This window comes from Ambystoma mexicanum, chromosome 8, assembly GCF_040938575.1.
Source record: "Ambystoma mexicanum isolate Mex_15411 chromosome 8, UKY_AmexF1_1, whole genome shotgun sequence".
NCBI classification, from domain to species: Eukaryota; Metazoa; Chordata; class Amphibia; order Caudata; family Ambystomatidae; genus Ambystoma; species Ambystoma mexicanum.
This window is the reverse complement of record NC_090929.1, coordinates 138355436-138368400: the sequence shown is the minus strand read 5'-3', so window position 1 is coordinate 138368400 and position 12965 is coordinate 138355436. Positions and strand designations below refer to the sequence as shown.

The 12965-nt window shown below is 49.8% G+C and overlaps 1 protein-coding gene across 4 annotated transcripts in view; it reads left to right on the top strand.

Annotated features, from left to right (window-relative positions):
* Positions 1–12965, top strand: part of GARNL3 (GTPase activating Rap/RanGAP domain like 3) — a 1295083-nt gene that overhangs the window by 1126031 nt on the left and 156087 nt on the right. For all 4 annotated transcript variants that reach the window (XM_069609500.1, XM_069609499.1, XM_069609501.1 and 1 more), the window contains one exon: positions 4101–4236. In XM_069609500.1, the coding sequence (XP_069465601.1) occupies positions 4101–4236 (136 nt within the window). The remainder of the gene's footprint in view (positions 1–4100; positions 4237–12965) is intronic.

The following is a 12965-nucleotide window of genomic DNA, read 5'->3' as shown; positions in this document are numbered from 1 at the left end:
CTCTCTTCTTGAGATCTTGCTAGCTACTTTCTGTCTAAAGTCCTACAACTGCATTCTTCCCTTCTATCTCCTTCAGCTTCCCCTCCTATGCCTATGCCTATTCTTCTTCTTCTCCCGTCTTCCTTCACACCTCCCATGGATACTCACACTTAGAAATGAGCAAGCCCAGAGGGGTCAACACATGGGCTCTGGCCTGACCTTCATCTCGGCTCACTGACTGCCCATAACAGGGGCCAGCCATGAGCCCCTCCAGCTGCCTGCCCAGTAAAAAATAAATGATTAAATAGCACACTCCCGAAGTGCCGACAACACAACAGCAGCATGCTTGCCTCACTTCCTATCCCGGACTGCCTCACTTCCTGTCTCGCCCCAGCTCCTCATTCACCGGCAGGGGTCAGAAAGGAAGTCAAGCGGCCGGGACAGGAAGTCAGACGAGCATGCTCCTGTTGTGCAGAGGCGAATTTAAAGGTTGGTCCCACTTCCCCCTTCCATCATGCTCCTTTACCTGTTCCCCAGCCTTTACCTGCAACAACACCCAGAGCCCTCTGAGCCCCATATCACGTGTTATCTCTGCCCCACCCCCTTCCCTCTCTTTCCTCTGCCCCAGCCCCCTCATACCACTTTTCTTGGCCCCTATTCCCTCACAACCCGTTTTTCACCCCCTAGCCCCATCGCACTCCTTTTCTCAGCCCCTAGCCCCCTCAAACCCCAGTCACACTTTGTTCTCATCCCAACAACCCCCATAGCCCTTTCCTGGATTGTAGCCCCCTCACACCTCTTTTCTCGCCCACAGCCCCTTTTCATTCTTTTTCTACACCCCCAGATTGTTTTCTATGCCCCCAAGACACATATGCCCCACTTATTTTGCCCGCCCATCTCCCTGGCTTGGATCGCGTTTGGCCCTAGTAAAGAGACCTTGGCTCTCCCAGCTCTACCCACACTAACTTTCTCAGCAGAGCCCATCCTAATTCCTCTCCTGGTGACCCTTTGTCTTTTCTCTTATTCCCAAAGTGTTTCTCTTTCTCAATCCTTACTCAGCAACCTGTGTTAACTCTTCTGCTTCAACAGCTAACTTTCCTCTTACTCAAAACACGCTGTCATTCTTCCAATTCTGAAAAAACTTCTCTTGACCCCTCTCTTCCATTGAACTATCCTCCGATCTCACGTCTTCTCTTTCTATCGAAACTACTCGAGCATGTGGTCCACTCTGAAGTCCACTCTGAAGTCTCTCCCTTCTCCCTCTTCACCAATTTGGCCTTTGTTCTTTCCATGGACCTCTCCTTCTCTCTGGTATACTTCTCCCCTCTCCGGGACCATGACTAAGTTCGTCTTTTCCTTTCACTTCTATCCCTTCACGGCTGATGATTCTCAAATCTTTGTGTCTCTCAAATTTCTCTGACCCCCTTCATACCTCTTTTTTTGCCTGTTTACTTGCTTACAACAGTGGATGTATGTTTTCTTCACCTAAACTCCCCAAGAACCGAAGTCCTCTTTTTTCCAGCCCCCCCCGTTCAATTACCCGTCACTGATACTGCTTGCAAGCTTGCAATCCTCATATTGCAACCAATACTCGGACCTGACACTTCCACCTTTTTCAGTATTCTTAAAATTCGTCCCCTTCTTTCCTTTTCAGCTGCATAACTCAGCGCTTGCCTTCCCCCATCTCTTTTATTGTCCCTTTCTTACTCGTTGGCCTTCCGATTTATCTTCTCCGCTTGTTTACCATCTTTCTATTGGTATTCTGCTCTCTCTCCCTGCTCGTTCCTTTATTTCTTCTTCTCTTCACTGTCTCTCTTCACTCTCATTTCAATTCTGTTTCTTTTCCACGTTGTCTTCAAGTGTCCCCATGGGCATACTGCTTCTTACTTAGCTTCTCTTATTTCCTTCTATTCTCTTCTTGTCCTCTCCGCTCTCAAACTCTCTTAGCCGTGACTACGGCACCCTGTGCTCAATCCCGCTTTCGTTCCGTAGCCTGTTAATTCTTTCATCTCTGTCTTAGCCTTTATTCCGTTCTAGACTAAAATCGTTCTCACTCTCTTTCCCTCCTTAGACATTCCTTCATTCAGCCATTGTTTCGGATCATTGTACCGTTGTATCGTGTGCAGCGCTTAGGCGTAAGCGGTATATAAAGAAAGAAATACAAATGCAAGGTGTTGAACTTGAAGCCGAGCCTTGAGTGTTATGTTAGCCCCGCAAGCACTCCAAGTAGAGGAGGGAAGAGCGTTGCAGATCCCGGTGGCTAAACAGGAGAAGGATCTCTTGGCCTTGGGTGTGTATTTCGAGGAGGCCTTCATCAGAGGCCTCCAAGGCGAAGGCCAGGCGTGGCATCAAATCAGAGGCATTGCTGGGGGGAGCTGCGCGGGCTATAGCCACAGGTCTTTTGGTTCTATCCCCGGATAGAAGCTCAGGGGCTACAACCAAAAAGCTAGCTAGCCCCGAGTCTCGACAGTCCCACCATTAGCATCCAGACCTAGCAACACCGCTGCATCGAATTACTTTGAAAGTTTAGAAGAGAGGACAAATACCAATGCATAATGACTTCAATCCAGTTATTTTAATGACTGGGTGCTAAAGCGGGAAGATAATAACTGGGGAGTTCATGCATTGTGTCTTTACGTGACTGCTGAATTTGGAACCCTCTGAAGGGGAGCTACGAGGCCTCCAGTAAGGAGAAAATCGAGGCAATTTCACAAGTAGAGAGCAAATGGCCTCCCTGAAGGCAGAAACTAACTGGGGGACACCCACTAGAGAGGATTTGCAGGCACTGTTCTTAGTGGAGAGGACCTCGTCCTCTTCGCAAGTGCCTTGGGGTGATAGTCCCCTGTGTGAGGCGCTATGTAAACAAGTGCACAAATTCAGAAATATGCTAAAAGTGTCAGTTCAATGTATTGTATTTTCAAATAGTCATTAGCCCCGTCCTGTTTTTAAATGCTTTTACGATCGGTGTCTTTGTTGGGAACATTGCTAGCGTTGGAGGGCCAAATGAAGAGACTTGACAACATGTGGAGCAATTATTTTCTTGAGTTGGACAGAAGAGAGTGTACAAAGCAGCTGCAAAAAGAGACTTGAAAGTTTCATTATTGTAAGAATCACCAATTTGTGCATGATGTATTTTAAACTTTTTACTTTAAAAGCGTTCTGTATAGGGTTGCATTTTGGTATTAATAGTAAATTGATTCATTTTCCCAATGGACCCCCGATGAATAACTCCCCCTACCCCCATCCGGGGGACCGACATCAGACTCGCGCATTGCTGTGTTAAGATTTTGCAATCGCTGCTGGAATAGAACTGAATCTTGATCTTGTTTCGTGAATGTCTTTGGGGAATTGAACTCATGTTCATATAAAAAGAAAACGTTCAAGCAGCATTCCTAATCCATTTAAAAAATAAAAGAAATGGCATGGGAGCATGGGGGAAAGTTTAATACACTCTTAAAGGAAAGCTGGTGTCCTGCAACCCGAGATTCAAATTGGTACACTATAAAATTATCCATAGAACCCACTACACGCCAGTGAAACTCAAGCGTCTATATCACTGCCCAAGATGCAATTCTGAAAATGCTAATAAATACCATATGCTGTGGGACTGTGTAGAACTAAGTCAATACTGGGCCGGGGTCTGTGGAGCTCTGGATAAGATGGCGGACCAACCGGTCGAATGGACACCGCAGTTGTGTATATTGGGGGCGATTGGGAAAATGAACCCAACTTGGCGAAAACTGCTCAATTTAAGTCTGCTGTTAGCAAAAAGGGTCTTTCTGATGAGGTGGAAAAACGCTTGCCCGCCAACAGTAGAGGACTGGAACAGAGACATGTTGTGGGCTAATGACACCGAAGAACTGTATAGAGACTCAGTAATGACCCCCTCCAGACCCAGAAATATATGGACACGGTACAAATAGTATCTAGCAGAGCTACCACCCCCTGAGGATGTAAATGTAATGTAAAATCGGCCAATACATGTATTATGATCACTGTAATTGAATGTCACAAATGTAACTGCATAATCTGTGTGCAAAGTTAAATAAAGTTGTAAAAAAAAATACACTCTTAAAGGAGATGACTTGTCTTTTTGATCACTGTGGCCTCTCTTTTTTCAGTCAGATATTTATTTCAAAGCCTCTGCTGCCGTGAGCTCATCCTCCAATGGCAGCTCCAAGGACACGAGTTCCCAGAGTTCACCGCAAACACCAACGGGGTACGAAATGCCGGTGTTTCCTACGTCACCAGGAGAAGGTAAACTCTATAAGTGATAACGCATTAAGGGCGAGGGTAGGGGGGTGTTGTTCCGTGCATGCCAACATTATGGTTTATAATGGGGAATGCAGGACTACAAGTCCCAGAATGCAAAGTTAAAGTCAGGCCAGGACTATACCGTCTTCGGAAAGTAATGGATAATATTCACATGTATGTTGATCTAAAAACTACCTTAGGACTTTGGTTACATGTCTTTATAACGAAACATGTTATGAAGAATGTACTTATAACGAAACTTTTAGAACGAAAAAGATAACCTTTTTTCGGGGTGTGGGCACCCCCAAACCCTGTTTCCCAACCATAAAACCCCACCCCAACCGTTTCCCCACAAGATTTAACCCTTTACCCCACTCCTAAGTGCATTCTTCATAAAATGTTTCGTTATAAAAGATTCGATAAATGTTCATTCTTCATAGCATTTTCATTATAAAGACTGCACACCAGGACTTTCTGACATGATAAAGAATGACCAGCTCTGATGCGGGTGATAAAACGCGACAAAGGGAAGCAGAATTTATACGGAAATAGAAACAGTGCGGCAGAGTCACAGAACATGCCCACTGCAAATACACTATTTGTGTAACTTGTGTGTGCCTTAAACCCACGGAAGGTGACAAACACAAGCTTTGTTCATTTCGAGTGAATCTGCCCTTGCAAAATGGCTGTGTGCTGGCAGTTTCACTCTTGTGCATCAGTCCAACCCCAGTATGCGGCAGGTATGGGTGCCACATATCAAAGCAAATCTCCATTCTCTACGGGGGGAGTTTTGATATGTTTCGGATCTGCACATCGTTTCCGCTTCTTGGTCTTCATTCTCACAGGCTAGGTAGAAGGGAACATGTCAGAAGCGTTGCTATGGGAAGCAACGAGTGGGCTGTTAGCCCCGATATTTTGGTTGTAGGCCTGGATAGAAGCTCAGGGGCTACAACCAAAAGGCTAGCTAGCCCCGAATCCTGATAGTCCCGACAATAACGCAGCCCCAGATATTTTCCAGACCTGGAAACACCCCTGGAAATTGCAATGATGACAGGGGCCTGACAAGTCCCCTGGCGGCCATGATGTGCCCAGAATAGGAGCACCCTAAACGTATGCGGAAATGTAAAAATGCATCAACACGGATGAGCACTTTAAAGGTCATCACTTCAGGTGCATGAACAACTCCTCAGGTGATGGCATTGAGTCAATGCCTACACCTGCGCCGGGAACTTGCTGGACACTTGAATAGGTATAGAGCAGCTTTCTACATATTCCTGGCATCCACTTCCAGCCCCTTCTTCACGTGGTAAGCCCCCTGTTTTGGAGGTGCAAGGGCAAAGTACCCCCACATCTCTTTTACAACAGCTGCCCATGGACTTGCCTGAATATGTGAGGAAACCCCTGTTTGTTGAGAAGGAGTATGGAATGCAGGAAGCTGATGGATGTGATGCTGGTAGTGGGGTGTTTGGTGGGAGGTGGATAGTTATTGGAGGTGGCTGTCTGAGGAATGCAGGAAGCTGATGTATGTGATGCTGCTAGTGGGGTGTTTCGCAGGAGGTGGATAGTTGTAGGAGGTGGCTGTCTGAGGAATGCAGGAAGCTGATGTATGTGATGCTGCTAGTGGGGTGCTTGTTGGGAGATGGATAGTTGTAGGTGGGGGCTGTCTGAGGAATGCAGGAAGCTGATGTATGTGATGCTGCTAGTGGGGTGTTTGGTGGGAAGTGGATAGTTGTAGGAGGGGGCTGTCTGAGGAATGCAGGAAGCTGATGTATGTGATGCTGCTAGTGGGGTTCTTGGTGGGAGGTGGATAGTTGTTGGAGGTGGCTGTCTGAGGAATGCAGGAAGCTGATGTATGTGATGCTGCTAGTGGGGTTCTTGGTGGGAGGTGGATAGTTGTTGGAGGTGGCAGTCTGAGGAATGCAGGAAGCTGATGTATGTGATGCTGCTAGTGGGGTTCTTGATGGGGGGTGGATAGTTGTAGGTGGGGGCTGTCTGCGGAATGCAGGAAGCTGATGTATGTGATGCTGCTAGTGGGGTTCTTGGTGGGGGGTGGATAGTTGTAGGTGGGGGCTGTCTGAGGAATGCAGGAAGCTGATGTATGTGATGCTGCTAGTGGGGTGTTTGGTGGGAAGTGGATGGTTGTAGGAGGGGGCTGTCTGAGGAATGCAGGAAGCTGATGTATGTGATGCTGCTAGTGGGGTGTTTGGCGGGAGGTGGATAGTTGTTGGAGGTGGCTGTCTGAGGAATGCAGGAAGCTGATGTATGTGATGCTGCTAGTGGGGTTCTTGGTGGGAGGTGGATAGTTGTAGGAGGGGGCTGTCTGAGGAATGCAGGAAGCTGATGTATGTGATGCTGCTAGTGGGGTGTTGGTGAGAGGTGGATAGTTGTTGGAGGGGGCTGTCTGAGGAATGCAGGAAGCTGATGTATGTGATGCTGCTAGTGGGGTGTTTTGCGGGAGGTGGATAGTTGTAGGAGGTGGCTGTCTGAGGAATGCAGGAAGCTGATGTATGTGATGCTGCTAGTGGGGTGTTTGTGGCAGGTGGATAGTTGTTGGAGGGGGCTGTCTGAGGAATGCAGGAAGCTGATGTATGTGATGCTGCTAGTGGGGTTCTTGGTGGGAGGTGGATAGTTGTTGGAGGGGGCTTTCTGAGGAATGCAGGAAGCTGATGTATGTGATGCTGCTAGTGGGGTGTTTTGCGGGAGGTGGATAGTTGTAGGAGGTGGCTGTCTGAGGAATGCAGGAAGCTGATGTATGTGATGCTGCTAGTGGGGTGTTTGTGGCAGGTGGATAGTTGTAGGAGGGGGCTGTCTGAGGAATGCAGGAAGCTGATGTATGTGATGCTGCTAGTGGGGTGTTGGTGGGAGGTGGATAGTTGTTGGAGGGGGCTGTCTGAGGAATGCAGGAAGCTGATGTATGTGATGCTGCTAGTGGGGTTCTTGGTGGGAGGTGGATAGTTGTTGGAGGTGGCTGTCTGAGGAATGCAGGAAGCTGATGTATGTAATGCTGCTAGTGGGGTGTTTGGCGGGAGGTGGATAGTTGTTGTAGGTGGCTGTCTGAGGAATGCAGGAAGCTGATGTATGTGATGCTGCTAGTGGGGTGTTTGGCGGGAGGTGGATAGTTGTAGAAGGGGGCTGTCTGAGGAATGCAGGAATCTTATGTATGTGATGCTGCTATTGGGGTGTTTGGCGGGAGGTGGATAGTTGTAGGAGGGGGCTGTCTGAGTAATAGAGGAAGCTGATGTATGTGATGTTGCTAGTGGGGTTCTTGGTGGGAGGTGGATAGTTGTAGGAGGTGGATGTCTGAGGAATGCAGGAAGTGGATGTATGTGATGCTGCTAGTGGGGTGTTTGGCGGGAGGTGGATAGTTGTAGGAGCGGGCTGTCTGAGGAATGCAGGAAGCTAATGTATGTGATGCTGCTAGTGGGGTGTTTGGCGGGAGGTGGATAGTTGTAGGAGGGGGCTGTCTGAGGAATACAGGAATCTGATGTATGTGATGCTGCTAGTGGGGTTCTTGGTGGGAGGTGGATAGTTGTAGGAGGTGGCTGTCTGAGGAATGCACGAAGCTGATGTATGTGATGCTGCTATTGGGGTGTTTGGCGGGAGGTGGATAGTTAGAGATGGCTGTCTGAGGAATGCAGGAAGCTGATGTATGTGATGCTGCTAGTGGGGTGTTTGGCGGGAGGTGGATCGTTGTAGGAGGGGGCTGTATGAGGAATGCAGGAAGCTGATGTATGTGATGCAGCTAGTGGGGTGTTTGGCGGGAGATGGATAGTTGTTGGAGGTGGCTGTCTGAGGAGTTCAGGAAGCTGATGTATGTGATTCTGCTAGTGGGGTTCTTGGTGGGAGGTGGATAGTTGTAGGAGGGGGCTGTCTGAGGAATGCAGGAAGCTGATGTATGTGATGCTGCTAGTGGGTAGTTTGGTGGGAGGTGGATAGTTGTAGGAGGGGGCTGTCTGAGGAATGCAGGAAGCTGATGTATGTGATGCTGCTAGTGGGGTGTTTGGTGGGAGGTGGATAGTTGTAGGAGGGGGCTGTCTGAGGAATTCAGGAAGCTGATGTATGTGATGCTGCTAGTGGGGTGTTTGGTGGGAGGTGGATAGTTGTTGGAGGTGGCTGTCTGAGGAATACAGGAAGCTGATGTATGTGATGCTCCTACTGGGGTGTTGGTGGGAGGTGGATAGTTGTTGGAGGGGGCTGTCTGAGGAATGCAGGAAGCTGATGTATGAGATGCTGCTAGTGGGGTGTTTTGCGGGAGGTGATAGTCTTAGGAGGGGGCTGTCTGAGGAATGCAGGAAGCTTATGTATGTGATGCTGCTAATGGGGTGTTTGGTGGGAGGTGGATAGTTGTTGGAGGTGGCTGTCTGAGGAAAGCAGGAAGCTGATGTATGTGATGCTGCTAGTGGGGTGTTTGGCGGGAGGTGGATAGTTGTAGGAGGTGGCTGTCTGAGGAATGCAGGAAGCTGATGTATGTGATGCTGCTAGTGGGGTGTTGGTGGGAGGTGGATAGTTGTTGAAGGGGGCTGTCCGAGGAATGCAGGAAGCTGATGTATGTGATGCTGCTTGTGTGGTGTTGGTGGGAGGTGGATAGTTGTTGGAGTTGGCTGTCTGAGGAATGCAGGAAGCTGATGTATGTGATGCTGCTAGTGGGGTGTTTGGTGGGAGGTGAATAGTTGTTGGAGGGGGCTGTCTGAGGAATGCAGGAAGCTGATGTATGTGATGCTGCTAGTAGGGTTCTTGGTGGGAGGTGGATAGTTGTTGGAGGTGGCTGTCTGAGGAATGCAGGAAGCTGATGCATGTGATGCTGCTAGTGGGGTGTTTGGCGGGAGGTGGATAGTTGTTGGAGGTGGCTGTCTGAGGAATGCAGGAAGCTGATGTATGTGATGTTGCTAGTGGGGTGTTTGGCGGGAGGTGGATAGTTGTAGGAGGGGGCTGTCTGAGGAATGCAGGAAGCTTATGTATGTGATGCTGCTAGTGGGGTGTTTGGTGGGAGGTGGATAGTTGTAGGAGGGGGCTGTCTGAGGAATGCAGGAAGCTGATGTATGTGATGCTGCTAGTGGGGTTCTTGGTGGGAGGTGGATAGTTGTAGGAGGTGGCTGTCTGAGAAATGCAGGAAGCTGATGTATGTGATGCTGCTAGTGGGGTGTTTGGCGGGAGGTGGATAGTTGTAGGAGGGGGCTGTCTGAGGAATGCAGGAAGCTGATGTATGTGATGCTGCTAGTGGGGTATTTGATGGGAGGTGGATAGTTGTTAGAGGGGGCTGTCTGAGGCATGCAGGAAGCTGATGTATGTGATGGTGCTAGTGGGGTGTTTGGTGGGAGGTGGATAGTTGTTGGAGGGGGCTGTCTGAGGAATGCAGGAAGCTGATGTATGTGATGCTGCTAGTGGGGTGTTTTGCGGGAGGTGATAGTCTTAGGAGGGGGCTGTCTGAGGAATGCAGGAAGCTTATGTATGTGATGCTGCTAATGGGGTGTTTGGTGGGAGGTGGATAGTTGTTGGAGGTGGCTGTCTGAGGAAAGCAGGAAGCTGATGTATGTGATGCTGCTAGTGGGGTGTTTGGCGGGAGGTGGATAGTTGTAGGAGGTGGCTGGCTGAGGAATGCAGGAAGCTGATGTATGTGATGCTGCTAGTGGGGTGTTGGTGGGAGGTGGAGCTGTCCAAGGAATGCAGGAAGCTGATGTATGTGATGCTGCTTGTGTGGTGTTGGTGGGAGGTGGATAGTTGTTGGAGTTGGCTGTCTGAGGAATGCAGGAAGCTGATGTATGTGATGCTGCTAGTGGGGTGTTTGGTGGGAGGTGAATAGTTGTTGGAGGGGGCTGTCTGAGGAATGCAGGAAGCTGATGTATGTGATGCTGCTAGAAGGGTTCTTGGTGGGAGGTGGATAGTTGTTGGAGGTGGCTGTCTGAGGAATGCAGGAAGCTGATGCATGTGATGCTGCTAGTGGGGTGTTTGGCGGGAGGTGGATAGTTGTTGGAGGTGGCTGTCTGAGGAATGCAGGAAGCTGATGTATGTGATGTTGCTAGTGGGGTGTTTGGCGGGAGGTGGATAGTTATAGGAGGGGGCTGTCTGAGGAATGCAGGAAGCTTATGTATGTGATGCTGCTAGTGGGGTGTTTTGGTGGGAGGTGGATAGTTGTAGGAGGGGGCTGTCTGAGGAATGCAGGAAGCTGATGTATGTGATGCTGCTAGTGGGGTTCTTGGTGGGAGGTGGATAGTTGTAGGAGGTGGCTGTCTGAGAAATGCAGGAAGCTGATGTATGTGATGCTGCTAGTGGGGTGTTTGGCGGGAGGTGGATAGTTGTAGGAGGGGGCTGTCTGAGGAATGCAGGAAGCTGATGTATGTGATGCTGCTAGTGGGGTATTTGATGGGAGGTGGATAGTTGTTAGAGGGGGCTGTCAGGCATGCAGGAAGCTGATGTATGTGATGGTGCTAGTGGGGTGTTTGGTGGGAGGTGGATAGTTGTTGGAGGTGGCTGTCTGAGGAATGCAGGAATCTGATGTATGTAATGCTGCTAGTGGGGTGTTTGGTGGGAGGTGGATAGTTGTTGGAGGTGGCTGTCTGAGGAATACAGGAAGCTGATGTATGAGATGCTGCTAGTGGGGTTCTTGGTGAGAGGGGGATAGTTGTAGGAGGTGGCTGTCTGAGGAATGCAGGAAGCTGATGTATGTGATGCTGCTATTGGGGTGTTTGGCGGTAGGTGGATAGTTAGAGGTGGCTGTCTGAGGAATGCAGGAAGCTGATGTATGTGATGCTGCTCGTGGGGTGTTTGGCGGGAGGTGGATAGTTGTAGGAGGGGGCTGTCTGAGGAATGCAGGAAGCTGATGTATGTGATGCTGCTAGTGGGGTGTTTGGTGGGAGGTGGATAGTTTTAGGAGGGGGCTGTCTGAGGAATTCAGGAAGCTGATGTATGTGATGCTGCTAGTGGGGTGTTTGGTGGGAGGTGGATAGTTGTAGGAGGGGGCTGTCTGAGGAATTCAGGAAGCTGATGTATGTGATGCTGCTAGTGGGGTGTTTGGTGGGAGGTGGATAGTTGTTGGAGGGGGCTGTCTGAGGAATACAGGAAGCTGATGTATGTGATGCTGCTACTGGGGTGTTGGTGGGAGGTGGATAGTTGTTGGAGGGGGCTGTCTGAGGAATGCAGGAAGCTGATGTATGTGATGCTGCTAGTGGGGTGTTTCGCGGGAGGTGGATAGACTTAGGAGGGGGCTGTCTGAGGAATGCAGGAAGCTTATGTATGTGATGCTGCTAGTGGGGTATTTGGCGGGAGGTGGATAGTTGTAGGAGGGGGCTGTCTGAGGAATGCAGGAAGATGATGTATGTGATGCTGCTAGTGGGGTGTTTGGTGGGAGGTGGATAGTTGTTGGAGGTGGCTGTCTGAGGAAAGCAGGAAGCTGATGTATGTGATGCTGCTAGTGGGGTGTTTGGCGGGAGGTGGATAGTTGTAGGAGGTGGCTGTCTGAGGAATGCAGGAAGCTGATGTATGTGATGCTGCTAGTGGGTTGTTTGGCAGGAGGTGGATAGTTGTAGGAGGGGGCTGTCTGAGGAATGCAGGAAGCTGATGTATGTGATGCTTCTAGTGGGGTGTTTGGTGGGAGGTGGATAGTTGTTGGAGGTGGCTGTCTGAGGAATACAGGAATCTGATGTATGTGATGCTGCTAGTGGGGTTCTTGGTGGGAGGTGGATAGTTGTAGGAGGTGGCTGTCTGAGGAATGCAGGAAGCTGATGTATGTGATGCTGCTATTGGGGTGTTTGGCGGGAGGTGGATAGTTAGAGGTGGCTGTCTGAGGAATGCAGGAAGCTGATGTATGCGATGCTGCTAGTGGGGTTCTTGGTGGGAGGTGGATAGTTGTAGGAGGGGGCTGTCTGAGGAATGCAGGAAGCTGATGTATGTGATGCTGCTAGTGGGGTGTTTGGTGGGAGGTGGATAGTTGTAGGAGGGGGCTGTCTGAGGAATTCAGGAAGCTGATGTATGTGATGCTGCTAGTGGGGTATTTGGTGGGAGGTGGATAGTTGTTGGAGGTGGCTGTCTGAGGAATACAGGAAGCTGATGTATGTGATGCTGCTACTGGGGTGTTGGTGGGAGGTGGATAGTTGTTGGAGGGGGCTTTCTGAGGAATGCAGGAAGCTGATGTGTGTGATGCTGCTAGTGGGGTGTTTCGCGGGAGGTGGATAGTCTTAGGAGGGGGCTGTCTGAGGAATGCAGGAAGCTTATGTATGTGATGCTGCTAGTGGGGTGTTTGGCGGGAGGTGGATAGTTGTAGGAGGGGGCTGTCTGAGGAATGCAGGAAGCTGATGTATGTGATGCTGCTAGTGGGGTTCTTGGTGGGAGGTGGATAGTTGTTGGAGGTGGCTGTCTGAGGAATGCAGGAAGCTGATGTATGTGATGCTGCTAGTGGGGTGTTTGGCGGGAGGTGGATAGTTGTAGAAGGGGGCTGTCTGAGGAATGCAGGAATCTTATGTATGTGATGCTGCTATTGGGGTGTTTGGCGGGAGGTGGATAGTTGTAGGAGGGGGCTGTCTGAGTAATAGAGGAAGCTGATGTATGTGATGCTGCTAGTGGGGTTCTTGGTGGGAGGTGGATAGTTGTAGGAGGTGGATGTCTGAGGAATGCAGGAAGTGGATGTATGTGATGCTGCTAGTGGGGTGTTTGGCGGGAGGTGGATAGTTGTAGGAGCGGGCTGTCTGAGGAATGCAGGAAGCTAATGTATGTGATGCTGCTAGTGGGGTGTTTGGCTG